Genomic DNA, 22236 nt, shown 5'->3' with positions numbered 1-22236 from the left:
TTTCTTTTTTCTTCTCCAACCAAATTGTTTAAATCTCAGACATTAAATTGCAGCATCATAAACCTTGATAAGGACAAAAACAATGTGATGCACAAAACCCAGGAGCTTCTCACTAGTTTCTGGCTCTGACACATGTGAGACTGGCAGCAGGGTCCAGCTGTGCAGCAAAGGGCCTTTTGGGTTGTGGGGGCAAATCACTGCTGTGGCTGTGTGTTGTTTTAATTGACAGGTAACCATGATCCAACCCAGACCAGCTTCATGCCACCCCTGAGAAAAAAACATCCAACAATCTCTTCTTCCTGAGCTCAGGAAGGCAAAAAACCTGGGCTCTGTGTCCCCACCATGTGCCTGGTCATGCGTGCTTGGCTACACAGAGGGCACACAGCCCAGCACACACAGCCCAATGCAGACAGCCCAACACCAACACGCAAAGCCCAATGCAGACAGCCCAACATCAATACACACAGCCCAGTGCAGATAGCCCAACACTAACACACACAGACCAGTGCAGACAGCACAAGCCCTTGTTAGGCAAATGGCTGCCTCGGGCAGACCAAGGGTATAAGCCAAGTACCTGCCACGTAACAGGAAATGGATCCAGATGTGTATAAACCAGCATATTTGTTCTGTAAAGTGCTACAAACCCATTGAGTGAGCAAAGAAAATGGCTGCAGCTAACTACAGCTCTACTGTTTTCAGCCTGGCTGCTTTAATAAGATGCCTTTCCCTGGCTTTATGCAGGATTGTACACAGGAGGCCTCTTGACCAGCCAGTCTTAAGTTCTCAGTAACTCTTGCAGCTGCCAACCAGTACTTGTGTTTTAGCTTACCCAGGAGAGACCCTTATTGGTTTTAAAGCACCTCACTCTCTTCCAGACTTTAAAAAAAAATAAATACAATAAATAAATCTGCTATGTATACAGCAGGGAATAGCGAGTGAAACAGACATTAATTTGGCATTAAGCACCAAACCCTGAGCTCAGCCTGAATAGATGGCAGGGCAGATGTGCCAGGGCCATGTGTCCCCCCGGGAGCATGTGCCAGCTGCCCTGAGCGCAGCAGCAGAGGAGGCAGAGACCCTCATCCTTGCCTGCCCTGCAACCAGATGACAGTGCAGAGCGGGTGCTCTGCGGGGGCCACCCGGCAGAGCATGGGGCCACTAGGGCAGGACCACACGGCTGGTGCCAGCCTTTGGCTCCTGCTCCCAGGCTGATGTAAATCAGGGGTTACCCTGATGCAGGCAGTGGCACAGCTCCTGATTTACAACACCCTACACAAGAGGACAACTTGACCTTACGCTTCAACATCAGTGCCACTTCCTTTGTTGAAAGCTTCTTAAGACAGACATGTAATCAATCCTGGAGAGACACTGAGCAGCAGAGCTTAGGTTCTGCATAAGTCAGGGCTGGGCTTCCCAGGGAAATTGCCTGATCCAGGCTTCCATGACATCTATTCTTAGGTGCTCCCTCCATGCTCTCTGATAGGAGTGTGTTCTTCCGTTTTAATTTTTCAAAAATGGGCTGCTTTAGATTAATATAATCCACAAAGAGAATTTTTCCATAGTAAACCCAACTTACTATGCGACCTTTCAGACAGGCAGGCTTTTAGCGAGCTCAGCTCTTTGGAAATTCTAGCATTTATGGGCATTTGATGTTATTTTAGAATCCAAGAGGAAAAAGCTTACTGCCTTGCCTCTGTTTTCACGGCCATAATTATGAGGGCAGTCTGGTGACGTAACTTGTTTGGGAAATAAATGATAGCTTTCAACAGCAAGTGCTGTCAGACACTTCACTCCTTGTAACCATTTTAGAAATCCTAATTCATTTTGCACTTCCACAGCACCAGATACTGCTATTATTTATGCTTGTGTAAATCCTGTGCTACCCCACTGCCTTCAGGAGACCTATTCTGCATTTACACTGTGTGCAAGGCAGCAGAATATGGCTTGCGGCATAAGTCTACATACGCCTTTTGGAGTGATCTGCTAGTCCAGTAAGTACAATGAGAGAGCCGTGCAGATGTAGTCTTACTCCCTCACTAGCTGCAACTATTTGCCTTGGTAGTAGGACCATGAAAGCAAAGGCAGGATCACACTCTGGGCATTTTCACACTTTAAACATAGTGAAGAAAGGGGCAAGGCAAAGTACAGACAAAGGTATTTTTTCTGCAGAACAAAACAGACAATTTATCGTGACAGAGGCATTACCAGTTACAGGTTCACACCAGCAAGAACCACAGTGTTCCATAGAGCTCCAGTGACTGAAATGTTACCCAATGGTCTCCATGCCTTCACCCTGTACATCCCTGCACTCCGTGCTCCAGCCAAGCTCCCCGCTGACCTGAGGCAGAGGCAGCAGCCCAGCTCTCAGGCTGCAACCCAAGCAGAGCATACTGGTTACATGCCACCTCCCCAAAAGACACGTTCAAGAATCAGCAGTTACAAGTATGACCAAAGACAGCAAGGTAATAATAATACTTAGTCCATTCTTTTTCCAAACTTGATTCCTCATAGCACCTCTCTGGCAAGGAAGGATCATCATTCCCTCTTGAGGCATAAAGAACTGGGATATAGAGGGATGAAAAGCTCTACCAGCAGCAAAGCTTGACAAAAGAAACCAGAGTGAAAACAAGTGGGTAACACATTGCAGGTACAAGATAAACTCTTGAATAAATTCTGTTGGAAACTGTTGGCTTTTGAACACATCCCCCCACAGTGTTTGTTACCCGAATCCTGCAGAACTGAAAAGCTGAAAGATGCATTGACACAAATAAAATGAAGAGCAAGAAGAGGGCATTTTTGTTGTTTTTAACACCCTAGAGAAGAGCTTGTGGGCAGCAGCTTTGTCTGCCACTGCAAGTGCTGTGCTGCTCATGCGGAGTGGGCGCCGCTGGCTCCCAGAGCTGCAGTCAGACCCGTGGCTCCACAAAGCAGCCAGTGCTGCTTCCTGGCAGGACACAGCTCATGACAGAAAAGCTGCTGAAGCGATGCCAGTTTTCACAGCCAAACAAACTCACCTTTGTCCTCACCACAGATGGACTCACAGGCATTTCTCCCCTTTCTGGAGGTGAGCTGGCTTTTCTGTCTCATTCAGATGCTTGCTGAGTTCTACAGCCTCTGTTTTGGGCAACTGTTTGGTGGGGTTGATTTCCTTTGCTGGAAAAACTGGCTCCTGTCCTGCTGGCGCTGGTTTCACACAAGTACATGCCATTCTTGAGGTGGAGCCAGTTAGGATTCTTTGTCCTTGGAGCCTCTTGCACCGCGAGGACCTGCCTTGCTGTCATGAAGCCACACAGGTCTGGGGTGGTTGTACTTGGGAAAGGTCTCCTGCCCAGCTGAGCACCAGAAGCAGAGCTTGTACCTGAGTGCTCTCAACCCTGACTGCCCCCTCCCATTTTTGACTTCAGAAGCTGTTTTCTGCCATCCAGCTCTGGAGAACAGGCTTCTGGAAGGACCCTCCCTAGCCTGAGGAGGACCTTGCCAAACCCCTTCTCCCAGCATGGACCATGTTGAGGACCATTCTTCAGGTTTGCCTTGCCCACAGTGTGCCTAGGACAAAGGGAAACACTGACAGATCTTCATCAGCGCTAAGAATCTGGCATCTGGCTCTGTTTGAACAGGCTATTTGAGCTACAGATTCTATTTGTGCATTTAAGTTTGCTAAGATTTTCCTGTTCCTTCCTACCCCTCTTCCCAGCCTCGCCTGCCCCAGGGCAGGCACCAGCTCTACCATCAGATCATTTCCGTGTCAAAGAAGTGACGCTGCCCTCATAGGCATCACTGAATGAGCAAGGTGGGACTGCACCTCATGCTGGGCATGGCTTGATTTTCTAATGAAACGGGCATTTAGAAGTAAGAACTGTCACTTAAATAAACATGGGGCCATGCAAAAAAAAAAAACCACAACCCAACAGAGATTAATTTCACATTCACCTATAATTACACTGAAAAATGAGAGTGCGGCTAAGAAATCCCATCTTAAAATAAAATTAAAGCCTGCTTCAATCCTTCGTCTAGCCTATTTCTACCAACAGCACACATGCATTTGTACGTTATTAGATTGACGTTGTAGCATCCTGGACAAATCAAATTAATCCAAATATCTGCAGGTATGAAATGTTGTAGATGAGAAATGAACACATAAAGTATATGCAATTTTCCCCTGGCAGTTTATTATGGTATGAAGAAAAAAAAACATTCTGTGCTTGAAGCTGACGTAATATTACAAATGTATTGCAAAGTATGACGTGACTATTAAAATATGATTACACAAAGTCATTTTAAGAAGTTTACAGTACAGTGAATCTTTTATAAACAGACTCTTAAATATACATAGGACAATAGTAGCTGACCGAAAAACCATCAAAAATTAACTATTAATGTTTATAGACTTTTCCCCTGAAAAAAAAAAAAAAAAAGAAGAGAAGTCTCACATTGAAACAGAAATTATGAAAAGCCTCAAAACCAGGAACAAATCACCTGTACACTACAAATATACATGGCAGAGGTGTGCAAACCAGAGCTACCTTTCCACCAGGGAGGGCAGACAGTGCCTGCCCTGTGCCTCCTCTCCGGCACAGCCCACCTCAGAGCACAGTGCCTCCTCGCCATGCATGCATACGCTGGTCAGCAGCGGGAACATCACAAGCACACACTCACTGCAGGACAATGACGGTGCGTTGTCAGCGTCGGATTGACCTACTGGAGTGTATTGAGCTGATAATGTGTCCAGGATCTCTGCAGGCAACGCACTGGGAGCCCAGATAGGACCTACATACCAGGATTGGGCTGCAAGCCTGAACTACGAGTCTCTTCTTATGGATTTTATGGGTTCTTTAATGCAACTTTTCAATCTTTTCTCGTGATATGGGAGAACAGATGCCACATTTGATTTCTGCTTAGTCTGGCTGCAATGACACCCCTAGTTCATGTGTTAAGTTATGTCAAAAACATAAGAAGTTTATGCTGTAATACACAGTATTACTGAAACTAACAATATTATTTGCATATTTATAACAAGGTATAATGAAATCCCTATAATAAAACCAAAAGTTACGCTATAGATTTATTTACAAACAGTCCAGCAAAGAAGTATAAATACTTCTACATTTAAGGTTTAGGAAAACATAATTTACAAAATATTCAAATATATACAGTCATCTGAAAAACTGCCAACATTAAACTTTGATGCAGGCAAAGAATTGGCTGAGTCTATTCATTCTGTATTGAAAGAGGCGCTGGCTTTCCCAGGCTGTCTGTTCTGTTCAAAAGCCATACGTATGTTATTTACAACGAGACTGCTTTTCTCTGAGCTAAACATGTCCGGAGCTTTGAGCGTGCTGTCCCAAAATGTCATCTATCATTGTCAGATTGTTCAACCACTCTTCATCGTTGCTGCTGCTACTGTTCTTCATGAGAGAGTCAAGGAAATCAGTGTCACTGCAGTTGGCAGGCATGATGGAGTTGCTGTGCTGGGACACAAAATCGTATTGCGGCAGCTCGGCGGTGGCACTCAGCCTGTTGAAGGCATCAGGTGGCTGGCCTGAGGAAGAGTAGCTTGGTGGGCCAAGGCCCGGGGCAGGATTGAGCTGGTTAAAACTGGACACTCCTTGTGGCATTGATTTCATAACATTCATAGCTGGCAGCGGTGCTCTGGTTAAATTGTGTCTCAAGGTCTGATTACTCATTGAGCTCAAGCCCTGGCCAGACTGGCCCATGCTCAGTTTTTGCATCTGTCTGACCTGGACGCTGGGAGCAATCTGATTAGGTGGCACTACAGCCTGCTGGGAGAACTGCTGACCTGCTGCGCTTGGCCTCACGTTCTGTTTGGAGAAGAGAGTGTTACCGGAGAACTGCTGCATGCTGGTATCCATTTGGCTTTGATTTGGCATTCTTGGCACAGTGGTCGGCGTCCACATCTGGGCAGATGAGTTGGGGTAGACGTTAGGGACCCTTGGCATACCCGGCTGCCTCAAGTGTTGCTGAGTTGCAGAGTGATTTGCTAAGGAACCAGAACTGAAACCTATCATTGGCATTCCTGGCCGCACAGCAGAGTGGTTGTGTACTGTTTGGCACCCTGAGTTGATGCCCAGTGAGTTCTGGCTCGGCCGCAGTGGGATGTTAAAGTCAGAATTAGGTGGAAAAATCCCCTGCTGCTTGCCAGGGTTGTGTGGAATCATCACCATTGTCCCGCTGCTCTGGCTGGCGGTGGCTGGGGCCATGCCAGAGCCCAAGGTGCTCTGAAGCATGGCTGGGTTAGATGGCAGCATGCGGTGGTTGGGCGGAGGAGCTGGCATCACCTGGCTGCAGTCAGTGGGAATGGGCTGCTGCACAGCTGCGGACAAAGAGACATGTTAGCTGGTGAGCACACATTCACCCTGGAAACATGGCAGAGCCTTAAAAAGCTGCTGCTCTGTCCTTCTCTTTCATTACATGGGCCTCTCTGTGTTCTTTGTAACAGCTGTTACTGGAGTGACAAGTAAATTGGTGAATCTCATGATATGTGATAAAACATGAAATGCTTTTATTCCAGGACAGAGGATCATTAAGTGCCCTGTATTTAATCAGACCCTAGGCACTAGCTCCTCAAGGCTTTTCAGAGCACGCCATTTCCCTCCTTACCTTGAAACTGATTTATCTGCTGAGCTGCAAATAAACTCCTCTGCTCAGATGTTACTCCCAGCATATTTTGTCTCTGCTTTTCCTGGAAAACAAGGGGCATAACATTCAAGTTGCATCTTCTTGACAAGCAAGAATAGCAGTAGACAACTGAAGTGTAGCCACTGTCATCATTAACAACCTCTCCTGTACGTACACACCACACACGCCCCCCAGTTCATTTCAGGCTGGGTCTTAATTGCTCACATGCCTCTTCTTGCAAAGGTGCCCTGACAACAGCCCTGCATTAGGAAGCGCAGCCTTCAGCAGATGCTGTACAGGTGCCCCAAGGGGAGCTGGACAAACACAGAGACCCTCGTGTCACTGGCTTATGAGGAAGTGCAGCACAGCCAGATGCTGCAGGAATCCTGGCATCTCCTCAGTGCCTCTTGTGTTTACTGTTTGGATGTGTCCTGTTAAGTACTCAATCCAGGGACAAAAGGTGCCTGGAAGTCTATTAGTGAACAGAATCTGTGGCAGTATTGCAGGGACACACCGACAAATGGTGTGGTGGCCATTACCCTGTCTGCAGGATGGCTCTGCTCCTGTGTAACCTCACTTTGTGCTGGTTGCCACTTCTAAGCAGCTAGCACTAGACCACAGGAAGCCAGGGACCCTGAGCAAGGCACTGGGGGCTTTCTCCAAGTGACCTGAGTTGTGTCTCCCACCATTTAACCCCAGAACCCACCGCTGCAGTTGCATCCCTGCTGTGGACCTGGGGAACTCTCTGTGGACAGTGGAAGCCAAGGCCTGGCTCCCACTGTGTCTATGCAGCACAGATAAGCTTGAAGCCAACTGACAGCAAAGAGGCAGAGTTGGTTTTGAAAGGGAGTTTGATCAATAAGCAGGACAGTACTTTGTTGAGGGTTTTACTGAGCCACTTCTCATTTCATTTCCATCCAAAGAAATGAGACTCCTCATTTCTTTGAATGGGAAAAATGAGGCACGCTCAGAACTCAGAGGCACATGTTCAGCGCTGCCTCACCCAACTTGTCTGTGGGATTCCTCTATCCCTGCTCCTTCACACAGTATGTTACAAAACTCGTACAGGGACTTCTGTTGCTAGAGAGACCGGCCAAGTCCAGGACAAACTGAAGTCTAACATCTGCTCTGGTAAAGCCCAAGGGAACCAGAGTGAAAAGCAATACATGGAGGACATCTCTCCTGGGGCTGACTCACTCTCCTTCTCTGCATCTTCCCTCCCAGCATTGTGGCTGACCAAGGATGACAGCAATGATACAGAGGTGACTGAATCCTTCCCTTGCACATTAGTGGGCAGATCTGCACTTGGACTTGCTGAGCAGCACTTGGCCTTGGCTTCCCTTGGGCATGACATCCTGGACTCACCACAGCCCTAGTCTGACTCAAGCCAGCAGTTCCAGGGTCACTTTTTTCTGCTTGCTGACTGGTGATTTCCCCATTCCTGTTAGGACAGTTAGTCTTGTCCTTCCCAGTGAGGTGGACAGCAGAGCAACCCACAGAGGCACCCAGCATTGTACCTGCATCAGCTGCCGTTTCATTATTTGCTGCTTCAGTAAATGGTTCCTCATCGTGTACCCATTCACCGTGGCTGGTGCCGGCACAGAGCCTCCGCTTGGGATGGAGCCCGGCTCCTGAAGTCTGGCAACAATTCCTGGATTTTGATCCTGCCAAGAAAGATGAAAAAAGAAAATGAATCTCATCAGGGAGATAACAACAGAAGCCCTTATCCTCTCTGCTGATGCCCTCTCTCCAGTCCTTGGCTGTCCCAAGGCCAAAACACCTTGTGGGTTCACACGGACCTGCATATCATGGTGAGGACAGTGAGGGGCAGGGGACTGCTCTGATTTCTGAGGATCAGCACAAGAAGAAGTGAGAGAAGCAAAAAAAGTTAATCCAAAATTCTTTGTGACTAGCCCAAGGCTACAGGACTGATTCACTACCATTACTGGAGTCACATGGCAGCCTGGCTGGCAGAAGGGATGTGAGTAAAGCGTCACATTTCCCACCAGTTCCCCAACTGTTACACTGAAAGACATAAGGAAAGAAGAGTTGCATGAGGGTAGGATTTGGCAGTTGAATGTAAAGGAGAAGCCTACAGGAAAAGCAAACAGCAAACTAAAGGCAGAAGAGGGAAAAAGGTGCCCTCAGACCAGGGACCAAGAAAGGAAGAAAGAAGACATGGGCCTGGAATTAAGTGGTTCTTGTGTGTTCTGTGAGTGGACAAATGAGGATAGCCAATTGTGAAAGGAGAATGGTCAGGTCATGGCTGGGCACAAATCAGTGATGCACTGGGTCTGACTCCTGGGTGGTGCAAACTGGCCTCACTATAAGTCCTCAATGAAACATCTGAGGTGCTTTTCATCAGGTGGACTTGCCTTCAAAGAAAGAGCACTGTGGAGAGAAGAGGAAAAGAATATTCTCAAGAACAGAGGAAGACACAACCCAAAATGGAAAAATACTTAAAGAAAGTATTGAAGTCTAAACATCTTTGGTGCTGGCAGGTGGTCAGGGAAATACAAACGAAAAACTAGGGAAGAAGTCAAGGCCTGACTGAGGACAAGATTCTGTGAGCACTGTCCCCAGAACAGCAGTACCAGTGTATTCCCCTTTCTCCATTTTCACATCCAGTGTCTACATTATTTATGATCTTTTGTTATTATTGGCAGGGAGAAGTTTGTATATTATATCCGGCATCCTTAGCTGGGCCATGCTTCCTTTGTTTTCAAAATGGAAGCCCACATCCTTTGTTTGAGAATCAATGTTATCAGGAGATAAGCAAGAAGAAAATGGTTGTTGCCTTTTGACATCTGACAATTAGAAGCATGCTCAGATGGGGAAAACAGGATACGAGCAGTGTTTCAGAATGGCCATAAGAAAGCCTTGAAAGGCATTTGTCACCAGGCAAGCTTTTTGGGCCTGGGGCACCTTTCCACAGCAGCTTCACTATGAGGAATCACCAAACTCCTTCCAAGATATTCTTTGTAAGACTGATTGTCAAGAAGGTCACTGAAATGACTCATTTTTATGGTGCCTCCTTTTGTTGTAGCACTTCTGTCTATTATGCAAAAGTACAATTGATGAAATGTAAATGCCTGCTAGATAATTTACTAAAAGACACAGACCTGCAGCTCATCACTGCTCTCATTATCATTCCTATTCATGGGCAGTCTCATAAGACTAGTCTTTATTACTGGTGCTTTGCTTACAATTCTGCTGGACTTGTAATTCTCTCTTCCTCTCCCTTCCCTCTTACCCATTTTACCTCCTCTCTCCCACAGAAAAAGAGGGAGAGCAGGAGAAAAGTAAATATGATTTACTACAGATGTAAATATGAAAGTTCATGTAAAGCTAGCACTCTGCTTTCATGTCAGACAGGATTCTGCAGCCATAGTTAAGCTTTGAATAATGCAGATTGCCTCTAGGGGAATATTTGAAAGTGGAGGGATTCAGTTTGTGTACTCTGCACATGAAAGGCACTGAAATGTTCATGCCACCAAAATCCCTGCCATCTATGCAATTTCCTCCAAACTTGTCTTGTTGCGTGCAGAGGGTCTGTGCTCACTGAAGCAAATGAGTTTAGTGCAAGGACAATCATCCTGATGTCTTGCTCAGAGCTATTGCATTAACAAGTCATAACATTAAAGTCTCTTTTCCTAATCATGTCCACCTCATTCTAATTTCTTCTAAACATCATCAAGAAAATAATGTTGATTTTTCCATATTATTAATGGTAAAGAAGTGTAAATCACATTACTAATTGCTGCTCTTGTGCTGTGGCAATACAGCAGCTTAATTATATGGGATTTTCTGCAGGCACCCTATAGCAATAATGACAATCAGTGAAGTTCATTTACAAATACACAGAATGGGTTGCTGAGTTTTTCAGAGCAAAGTTGTATAACACGTAATTAGCCACTAAAACCACAATCTATAGACATACATTTTGCTTTTGGGGAAATTAGGACAAAATACCATAGATGGGAAGACAAAGAATGAATTCAAAATCTTGCCTTCTACAGTTCACATTTAGGTTAAGCCAAAAAAAAAAAAAAAGCAAGCGAAAAAAAGAGAAAAGAAAAAGTTCTCTCTTTTAACCACTAGTGGGAACTACTGTATTCTCTTACACTATAAAATAACTACTTAAACGTCATGACTAAGAATAGCTCTGGTGTAGTCTAAAGGACACTGCTATCTGAACCAAAGGTTAATGAACTTTAAACATTTTCCCTTTTCATCACTCCCTAAGAAAAATCACTTTCCTTCCCACAGTAAGGCCAAGCCACACAAGCCATAATCTTAACTGGTCTATAGTTTGGGCTATCTCATTTTAAAATCCAGGAAGGCAGCAAAAAGAGGAGGATTCTAGTGCTGAAGTTGGGAATGATGGAAGTGTGTGTTCACACCCAAAGGCTCCTGCATCTAAGCCCGCTGTAAGCTAAACTGCAGGGCATAGATGGCCACGGGGATTCTTATTCTTTAACTTAAAAAAGTGTTTGTATGTAGGTATCAGGGTTTTTTGCCATTTTTCCCTCCAAAAAATTTATATTAAAACATCAAACGGGCAGAATCCCTAACTAAACAGCACACCACACAGCCCTAGAATTGGAGAGCATGGGTTTATGTTGCCAAGGAAAGTGTCACACAGCAGGTCTGGACCTCCTGCAGCACTCCCTGAGCTTTCTAATATGGCAATTTTTGTTCAAAAAGGCACTGGGGTTAACTTCATGGTTTTGACTTAGTATCTCATGCACTAGTTTTGAGAGCAAAGCAGAAAAGAATCAGGTTCCAGGTCTGAAGGAACATATACTGATTGTGTCAGTATCCAGCCACTGGCTGTAATTGTGAAAGCCCAGTGAAACCAGTTCATGCCAGCTGGTGCCTGATGGGAAGCTGTCCAGGCTAGGCAAAGCCATTTGCAGATCACTGCACCCAGTTGCAGTGAGCGTGGGTCTGGTCCAATAAAACATTCAGGCAACCACTTAATGGCAAATGTGTAAACAGTCCCACTGCGACCTACCATGTACATTTATGAATCTACATCCTTCTAAACATCCACTCACAGGCTTGACCTGCCCAGCCCCATCATCTGATTATGTACAAGATGCACAACTGCAGTAAATAAGCACGGAGATGAATAGTTCTGCTGATGAACTCCAGTCCTCAGCACTTAGTTATAGACCCAGCAATCACTCTGTGGCTTCACTTAAGCGAGAATGAAGAAATTTATGGCCCCTAATTCCTCTGAATCCTCATTAACAAACAGTCCAAAAAGAATTTAAAAGCAAGACTTTCTGAGGATCTGAGCTGGAGCTTTAATCACTCTTTGGCAAGTATGTAAAAATCCTTCTAATCATTAATAAAGAGCATGCATTGTTTTTTAGGACTATGTGCAAAAACTAAACTCATTTATCATTATTAAACTTTCCCATCTGCTCTTATGGTGTAACTCCAAAGAATATAACAAAGAAATGTACATGTTAAATTGTATTGACTTAAGCCCAGAGCTATTGGAGATGTACAATTTATTTCAGTGAGGGCATGAGGGGGACGGCAGGCTGCTATACAGAGTCATTTGTCCAATGCTGAAAAGACAGTTATCTGCACCAAAACGGCTCTTGGAAAGGCACATTTGCTTTATAAGAAATCAGCTGCCAGGTGAGACCATTCAGCATTATGTTACAGACACAGACAATAAAACTAAGCCATGAATTTCAATAGTTAACAGATGGACTAATTAGAGACTGAATTCTTTGTGGTTCTAACAGATAACCAGGTCACAGCAAGGTTACTGAGAGAGAGACAGGCAGCTTTGCAAATTTCAGCAGATATTTGTAGAGTCAAGGAAGAACTGCACTTCCTAACTGAAAGCGTCAGCAGCAGTGGAAGAACAGAAACACGTCTAATTAAAAATGCCTACAGTACCTGCATGTGAAAAGTTTATTGCATTTCAAAAGACAATGCTGATTTGAGAAATATTCCCTCCACTTTCAATGGGGCATTCAGTCTGAATCCAGTAATTATAGAGCTTAAAACAGAAGAGCTGTTGAGATGAGCCACAGCACCCTGGCATAAAAGGGAAAGACTGAAGGAAATGATCGGTTCAAGGTAGATGAAATGTAAGAAATATAGAATATATTTCAAGCTAGAAATATAAGAAAGGGACAAACTGCTTTTTCCATTTTTATTTTGGTAACCAAAGATAACATACTTGAAGTATTTACCAAGACATCACACAGTAACAAATGAACAAGTAAAGAATAAAGAGAGGAAAAACACGGCACTGGACTTGACAAGAGCTTGTACTACTGATGTGCTCAGCCAGGGACTGGAGGTGGGTCCGTATTCCCAGGAGGGACAGCTGCTCTCTAGGGGTGGGGTGAAGTTTCATTAACCCAGTTTTGTTCTGTATTTGAAGAACATCTGTTACATATGGGGAGTTCTGTACTCTGCTGAGGAAACGCAAATGCTAGTTTCAACCTAATGCCTCTGTGTTTCCCTGAGCTCCTGCCTGCCTGCATTGTCTCCTGTCTAGTAGGTGGTGCATCTCCTTGGTGGATGCCTGGGCAGCACCTTCCTTTGAAGTCCCTGTCTAGGACTCCTAGGTGCAATGACTCTACAAATGCTACGAACTAAACAATTAAAACATTAGTAGCATTAAAGTTGCCTCACCCATAGAATTTCACAGTATAAGAGTTTTGTGTTTAGGCCTGCAGAGAAGCCAGACATAGACTCCTGGTGTCTAGCAACCTTGTGCAGCCCTATAGAAAACTGCCTTTACAAAGGAGGATCATTGCCTCCACAGCTGTTAATCCAAGTAGACACCAAGATGGTAAATCTGTCTGGCCAATGCATACAAACAGAGCAAACAAAATTCAGGGTTATGGTTTGGCAGAATGACGGTATCAACCCAGTCAAGAGTGCAATGTCTGTGAGATGCCATGATCATCTGCTTCACATGGAAGTCCGAGGTTACCTATGCTTCTTGCCTCTGCTTCTTGCCTTTAACAAAACTCTCTATTTGCTCTTTGGAAGTTTTCTGTCTTTTTTTCTCTCCTCTGTTCTGCTCACAATTCAGAGATGCTCTTCAAGATAAAACAGCCTTTCAGTTCAGAAAGGCTCCAAAGCTTTCTGTTTGTTTGCATGTTTGTTTTAGCCCAATGTATGAACATTGATAAAACAAACTTTGCTGCTCGATGAATCTTTTTTTACCCATCTTTCACCCATTTACTTGCTATACAAGCATGTGAAATACTACCAGACTCAAGTTTCTAAGCTTATCTTGGGGGGCTGTCAGTCAGGAAAAGGCTTTGTTTGAAGACTGTAAGTGATCCATGAGGATATGGTTCTGTTTCTAAAACAGAAGTTCTTTAAAGTTTTTCTTTCTTTTCATATGGCACTAGCATGTACAGCTTCCTTCAAAGCTAGTCCTGTGCTAGAAGCAATTACAACATCGCCACACCTGGCTACTGATTGTGTCAGGGTCTCCTCCCTTCAAGCAAAGAAGATGAAACACTAATTTCCCTATAGCTGCTCATTATATTGAATGTTGTTCAAAACAAAACAAAATCCCATTGAAGTATCCAAAGTGCTTTTAAAAACGCATCTAGAATTTAAATAAGATGGAAACTGAGCCCACTTCCTCTCTTAAAAAAACTAATCAAATTAGATCAAGCTTTTGTGCAAAGACTCTACCAGTATTTTCAGAGCTGGTTTCATCCATCAAAACATGCCCTTAAAGAGCAGAAGCAATCAGAGCAACAGAAAAACAGAAAATCCAGAGTGAATTATTGCAACAGTGATTTTTCTCTTAGATGAAAATGCATCCTTTAGTAGGCAGGTTGAAATCAAGCTGTGATGCTGTTACCAGCACCATGTTGTTAGAAAGAATATAGCAAATGGCTTTGGGAGCAACCAGGAGCCTGAGGCACAACCTGGATGGGAGAGTTGGTGTGTCACAGACACACACAGCCTCCCAGGAACTGTGGTGCTTGTAAAGAGGCACGAGCAAGACTCCAGCAACAGCAGCTCCCCTACAAAGAGATCCTTTGGACCAGATGAACTGCCAGGCCATAGGTAAAGGAAGCCCAGAGAACAGCTTTGCTCCACCATCCCGAGTGAAAGGCAAACCTTTCAGGAGCAAGAGAGAGCACAGAGGCTCTGCCAGACCCCTGATGGCAATGGGACCTGAGTACCTGCAGCGTTAACACACTTTTCCTCCGCTTGAGAACACTCTAGGGCTGGACTCATCCCGACCAGTCTTTGCACCCCCATATGTCAACATAAACTATATGTTATTGTTTTTGTGTTTATATATCAAAAGATGCAGAGATGGGTGTTTTGTACCTGTCTATACAACATGAGTCAAGATCCCAAATTGAATTCTCTGCAAAGAACAAAATATTTATATTTGGCTTGTGCAGCTATTATGATTCTCCAGGCCTTGACACCATGCTTTCGTTCCCATGGAGGGCAGCTTGCCTATAAATTCAATGAGATAATCTAAAACTGTATTTAGCTCACCCAATTTCAGCTGGTAGTCCTTCTGCCTGTCTCTACAAGGTTGTGCTAGCTGTGATGACAAACTGCAACATCTCGTATCTATAAAGTGGTTTGACTCAAGCAATCCTTGTGTTATGTCAAGGCATGCTCTCAGAGGTGTTGCTGAGATTCAAAAGGAGCTGGGTTAGCTTGACACCCAGAAGAAACTGCTACAGGAAATGCAATGACTGGCTGGTGAATTTCTGTATTAGGGAGAGCAGAAAAGATCTGATTGAAAAAAAGTGAATATTTCATTCTAAGAAGGGGAAAATCGGGAATTCTTGAGCTAATGGGACAAATCAGTCCTCTGCCCATTTCTGAAAAGCTCTGTGAACGGCAGTGAGGTGGTCTGAGTCAGAGATTTCTCTTACTGATTCTCAGTGAATCCCTTGATTTCTCTAAGTTAATGTTTCCATGTATTTCTTTTTCCTATCATAAGTTAATGTTTCCATGTATTTCTTTTTTCTTTCATGCAAAGGGTCAATTTGCAGAGGTAGATGCCTATGTCTTGTTAACTTTCAATAGCAGTTGCCTGCCTAACTGCTTCTGAGAAGCCCTTTGCATGAAAACCTGCCCACATGCAAAACCCAACAGCTTATACTCCTGATTTCTCATGTAAGTGCACAAACAAAGCACACCCTGGCATGAAGTATCACATCACTTTTTCAGTACTAAACCTTTCACAAGCTTACTATTTCCGAACAGATGAACCTATACAAACATCTAAAATGGTTGTATCAGACTGTCGGCCCAATCAAGTGCCAAAAATCACCACCATGACTTACACAACAATATGCAGTGATAAATAACATGCTAAAACAATGGATGCAAAGTAGGCTGTGACTAGGTAGTCCTTGTGAACAAATTTTTAAAACCAAGATGCTGAAAAAGAAAAATGCATTAAGGTGACCTTGAGTATGGGGAACAAGGTGCAATTCCATTATTTTTTTTAAATGGAAATTATTATTAAAACACCCGAAGCTGAACTGAACTCAATCTCCCCTTAAAAATTCCTTTTCTCCCCTTCCATTCAGATTGTATTTACAAACTGTAGATGTCTCATTTTTTTCTTGTGTCATTTTATTATTACAGAGTTGAGATCACTAGCCATCTGCAGCTTCATTTCATCAAGCTCTGATTTGTCCTTGGAGCAAGGTCATATGGGACAAGAACATAAAATGCTGCTTTCCTCAACTGACAGTTCTTTATGCCTTCCTGTAAATACTCCCCACTAATTTTAAATAATTTTACCACTTCATACTCCCCCTCACACACGCTGAAAATGCTGATATACACACATATTAATAAGGATCTTGTCATTTAGCCACTGCATGACATATTAGAAGCAATTAATGGTGTTTCTTTGCTGATAACATAGGCATTTCGAACTCCAGCTCAAGAATCCTTGGTAGCTTCATGTGACTTGCAGGATATTAGCTATGGGTCAGAAGTTGGGACCCCCCCATTCAGCATTAGCATATGCTTGGAGTGACTCTGCTTTCCATCAAGCAGAAAAAAAATGCAGTCAGCACACAAAAATTACCAGCTGCTATATACCCTATGGTGGGTGAGTGATAATAAAACATCACTAGGTGTATGTGGGTTCATGCATTGAAATCAATAGACCACTAAGAAAAGATTTTCAGGCACATGACATGACGTTCCAAGCTGAAAACAAAGCAAACAGCACATGGAATTTCTATTCAGATCAGCTTTGATTTGCCATAAATTCTGGAGCATCTTCCCCTAAGCAGAAACTGCTGCTTAGGGTTGCTTGGATTATGGCAAAACCAAACCAACCAAGGGAAAAAAAATAGCAGGGTAAATTAATTTGAGAGTCTTCATTAGCACACCCATAAAGAAACAGTGAATAAGTGAGTGATTAAGGGTAATCAGCTCTAGCTCTGGGGGTCAGTCTCCCCTCCAGTCTCTGGCTGCAGATGCTGGCAACAGCAGACTGAAGGTCCCGCCTCTAATCTCCAACACAAGGTGCCTCTCTTTTGGCACCTGGAAAATTCACTACTGGGCTGATGTAGTGGATTCTGCGATACGCTCTGCTGTATGCAGCCATCTGGCTCCCAAATAACCATGTGAGACTTTTTACTTGGGTGTTTTTAATAGCCCCACTACTCCTAGTCATGAAGACATGCACATCTTTGAGGTCTGTGCAGGGTTAGCTCATGAGACTGTGAGCATGCAATTTGTCAGAAGGAGACGCAGAAAATGGGATCATTAAAGGTGAACTCCCCAGCTACCTCTAAAGGAGATGATCTTGAACAGTGAGTTTCATGACTGAGTCACAGGACAAAAGCCAGCCACATGGTCTTGGGCTCACATGAGCAGGTTCAGTCCCCAGTTCCATCATACATAGTTTCTTCACATGACTATGGACAAGTTGCTTCATTTCTCTCTCAGTTTCCCCTCAAAAGGAATTAAAGTTACCCCCTGAGTAGGAGGATGAGGGTCAGTACCTGGGGCAGTGTGAGGGGTTACATCTTCAGCCTCCTGAAACGGTGCCTCTCCCATGCCCTCAGGTTATGACCCAAAGACCTGCAGCAGAGCTGCACTTCATGCTGCTCACCTGGGAGAGGTGGAAGGGCTTTTTCTGCTCCAGACAACACACAAGACTTTGTCATGTCCTCTTCTCTGCATCTCTCCTCTGGGTCCGGCCACAGCTGGTTGCATCTCAGAACAGCACTAAACTACACCAAGTTGTAATGATCCCCTGAGGCCTCTATCTAACCTCGCTGCACAGACCAGCGGAGCGCAGCATGTCCTGGAAACACATCCTGTGATCCCATGACTCGCTCCTTAAGTGCCGGCAAAAGAAGCTGCTGCAACAACTACAGACATTGCTACACCTGGAGAATCCAGAAGTAAGAGGCTGGCTGAGGTAGTTACAGGTGAGAATCCTAGGACTTTCCTACAAGTCATGCTTGATGCTTCACTTTGAGAGCTTTTACTGCTGTGAGAACAGTCCTGCTTCACTCAGCATCCTCTTCAGCATCCCTGGCTTCTGCCTCCTTCCATCCCCGTTATGTGTCTTCCTCTGTCATTTACACAGCAGGAAATACCTTTGATTAAAAAATTATCCGTGATGATAAAACATCCAGGCGCCTCTAAATATCATCTTCTTAAGTCAGCCAACATTCCCCTGAAATTCTATGGGATTTTGGTGGCTTTGTCCCTTAAGAGAATAGGATTCTAGGAAACGTGCCTTTGAATATTTGGTCAGTGACATATTTGCTCTAAGGGAATAGGTAAGCGTGTTAAGGAAGCAAGAGCCTGGAGCTAGTCCACGTTCCCTGCAAGGCAGAGGTGTTGCAGAGCACCCGCAAGTGTTTCTTCTGCAGAGACACCGCATGTCAACAGTTAACTTCCCTTTGTTCCCATCCAAATGATTAAGGTTAGAAGCTTGCCTGGTGACATCACCAGAGTTTAAACATGCTGGATATGATCCAGGGAGCCGAAGTTATTGCTGACCCCAAGCTTACTGATCCGCTCCACAAGTAGCTGATGTCTGCTCTCACTTTATGAATTATTTAATGGGTTAAAGATTGGTCAGATCTTCTTTATGCAACGTACAGCTATACAGTGGGCAGGAGGACATAAACATGCATTAACAAGGTTAAAGTCATATACTGTAACTACACTGTTTTCAGCTTGCAGCTTTATTGACTTAATCATGCCAGCACCGCAGCCAACAAATCATTAAATCCATTCCATTCTTTTGCTGGTTACTAACCACAAAAACAGAGGCAGGCAAACACGGAGCAAATCTCGGAGGGGGTGGGGAGAGGTGGCGGGGTGCGGGGCAGAGGGAGAACAGTGGGATCACTATGGAGTGCTGGCTGGCCTGTCACTGCCAGCACAAAGACGCCAAATCTGTCTTTACGGACTAAGTGGTTTCATGGTTTAAAGTGACACACTCATTTGTTCCTGTTTTGCAACGATTATAGAAAAGAAGAAGGCGAGGGGGAGGAGGAATAAAAAGCAAACTGAGCTGCTTCGTGCTGTAACAGCGTGCGTGTGCGTGCGCATCTTCGCAGAGCCACGGATCTCCTCTGTAAATACAGCCCAGGGCCAGGCAAAGGGGATGGGGCACTCGTTGCGCCCCGAGGGGCTTGGGCTCTGCACAGCTGCTAATCTGCACTGAAATGCAGGCATAATTAAGAGTTCAGGGTAAAGGAAAAGGACATGGAGCATTAAATCAGGCCTTCTATTGCCTGCCAGGAGCAACTCTGACCACAGCCAGCAGTGGGAGAAGTCCCCGCTTTCACACCGGAATAACAACTTCACTTTTGGGCAAGTGCTTGAATTTCTGACCTGTAACTTTCCATATCCATGTCCAGGCCCCCCCCAGAAGCTCCCTGATTGTCAGCAGTACAGAGAATGCAGGTGCCCACAGTGGATTGCCAAAATAATGTTTCTGGGTGGTTAGTTCAAGACATCCAGGTTTGAAAACGGAGCTGTCAGCTTAGCGGTTTTGAACATGTAAGATCTTATTTGTCACCGCTTTTGTCCCCATTAATTTCTTGATGGAAATCATCTTCTCTATCACCATAAAATACAAGTAGCTTGTTTTGCTCAAGGGAGCATCATGTCAGGACATGGCTCCTGTGTTACAAACAAGCTATGGAGGAAGAATTCAGCATGAACACTTTGAAACCTTCAAATATCAGGGTGTTATTGATAGGGTTTATTGATGATGACACTTCCTATTTGCAAGCTTTACTCCACTGAGAGATTATCAAATAAGCTCCCCCTTTCTGAGGAAGACCCAGCTGCACCAGGAGAGATTCCTGGCTCATTTCTATTACAAAAAGAAGAAGAAGCCAACAAGCTCCCTTTTCTTCACCTCCTCAGTATAAGCTGTTTAGAGCTCCCTGGATAAGAATAACCTGCATTTTGCCATCTTACCAGTGCAGGGGCTTGGCAGATACATTTGCACCTTGTCCTGAGCACCACTACAGACCTGTTGGAACACCATCATTATTTGGTTTTACAGTTGTTTTCTCTAGACCAAAACAACCCTTCTTACAGGTTAAGTGCAAAACTTGCCTCCTTTTGTGTACTAGTTACCAGTTCCCTGTCACCCAGAGATATCTCCTGGCTCCATACATTGCAAATAAACATATCATTACTCCATGCAGGAGTCGGCCAGAATTCCTCTTGGAAACAACGCCAGAGAAGAACCTGTCCCCCAGCGACATGCCCGCAGTAACAAGGCAGCAGAACACCATCAAACATAGTTCTTTCCAGCCACCACACTGCAAAACCAGCCAGAAACAAAAACGCTTTCTGAGAGTCAGAAAGTTAAGAATTTGGCTATTGAAGGAACCTAAATGACACTCAACTTCAGACTTTGGTATATTGAATCAGCACAGCTGCTGCTGCTTCCAAAGATGGAGACTAAAGGTATGTCCAGCTCACAAGGGCCAAGCTCAAGTGTGTTGTCCAGGCTTTCCTCACCCATTCATCATATCTCAGAGATGCACATTACGGTGAGGTGGAATTACCTTCTAAACATATTTTTCCTCCACTGTCCACAAAAGGAGCCTAAATGATGGAAGCAGGAAGATGTGTCCCAGAGGAAGGCTGACAGCAGAGAGCACTAAACCCACATCTCAAGTCCCAAACCAGCGCTTTACCACTCAACTATTTTGCCTTTAGTCGGGGGCTCAGCAGCCCTGGCCCCACAGGAGGTGCTCAGAGGAGCTCCCTTCACCCTGCTAACACCACCTCCTGCCCCTGAATCCCAACTTCAGAGGCTCCCGCCAGCATGCACCTGCCTTTCCATTGGTGTGTGCAAAGGCAAAGCGGAGGCTTGTGTGATGGACTCATCAGCCTGGAGAGCATCTTATCACTCCCCTGTGCTTATCAAGAGAATATGGAAATGTGGAGGAGGCTCCACCACCATGGTCATTAGCCAACAAGCTGCTTCAAAGGGAAGTGACAGTTGTGGTGATGTTTTAAGACCGGCACACCCAGCCAGGAGTAACACACCAGCTGGGCTATTTATAATCCCTGATTCTAGAGTCTTAAAATAGCACTGCTTTTATTTTTACATTTTTAGGCATGCTTGTATATTTAAACAACTCCATTTGCAGGCTCCACATCAAACACATCACAGTCTCTTGGAAATGGGAGACAGCACTCCATGCCTCCCCACTGAAAGGAGAGGTGAACTTCCCTCTCCCCATGACCCCTATCTCCTTGGCCAATGTGATTAGAGCCCCCAGGCCTATTTCCATATAGTTTTACATATAGTCTGGATCTTCCAAATGCACAATGCAAGGGCCATACAGCATCTGCCCGCAAACATTCCAACACAGCAGAGCTCAGACTGCAGGACATGGCCGCATGTGTGCTGCTCTTACGAACAGACACCACAAAGTCTCTGAAGGAGTTAATGGGTCCTACAATAAAGCAATCCTGATTGTTTGCATTTTTCTTCAAAAACAAAGGTCAATATACAGAAGCAGTCAAACAAACCATGTCTGCATGTCCAAAAGGAGAGCTCTCTACAGCCTCAGCACAGGCATAGCTGTTTGTTCTCTGCTCCCCGGTGCCACAATGTACCCTGGTTGGCACTTAATGACTGGAGCATCCATGCGCTTTTTGTAAAACAATCCTAAAATATTCAGGGCAGGAGAAAAAATTCCTTGCACAGTCAAGGATCTGGCAGATTGCATAGGTGTCTAACGGTAAATTGTTAGGTGTTTTGTTTTAATTGCAGAGTTATTTATACCCTGGAACTGGTTATTAACATAGGAAAAAAACAGAACTTACTCTTACTCATATTTAAAGGGACTATAATGAGGCTGCAAAAGCATGGATGGTCCCAACAGACCACCCCTTCCTTCAGGACTTACAGGAGGAAGAACATTAGAGGCCCCATCTTAAGATGCTTCAGCTAAGAGCTTTAGAGGGGTCTGGCCCAACACATGACCCCCAATTTCTGTGCTGAGCCTCACCCCCAGCACCCCTCCTCCTGTTTCTCGCCACAGCAGGGATGCTTTTGGGAGAGGGTACTGCAGGGGTGCAATCCCACCCTTCCCT

The 22236-nt window shown here is 44.7% G+C and overlaps 1 protein-coding gene across 1 annotated transcript in view; it reads right to left on the bottom strand.

Moving 5' to 3' along the window:
- Positions 1-5309: 5309 nt before the first annotated feature.
- MAMLD1 (mastermind like domain containing 1) overlaps positions 5310-22236 on the bottom strand; it is a gene marked incomplete at both ends in the record, with an annotated part of 37693 nt that continues 20766 nt past the window's right edge. The window contains 3 exons of the mRNA XM_080624476.1: positions 5310-6331; positions 6619-6700; positions 8154-8300. Coding sequence (XP_080480602.1) covers positions 5310-6331; positions 6619-6700; positions 8154-8300 — 1251 coding nt within the window. The remainder of the gene's footprint in view (positions 6332-6618; positions 6701-8153; positions 8301-22236) is intronic.

This window comes from Psittacula echo (genome assembly GCF_963264785.1).
Source record: "Psittacula echo genome assembly, chromosome: 8".
Taxonomy (NCBI): Eukaryota; Metazoa; Chordata; class Aves; order Psittaciformes; family Psittacidae; genus Psittacula; species Psittacula echo.
Note: the sequence above shows the minus strand (reverse complement) of the source record. Positions and strands in the feature narration are given on the sequence as shown.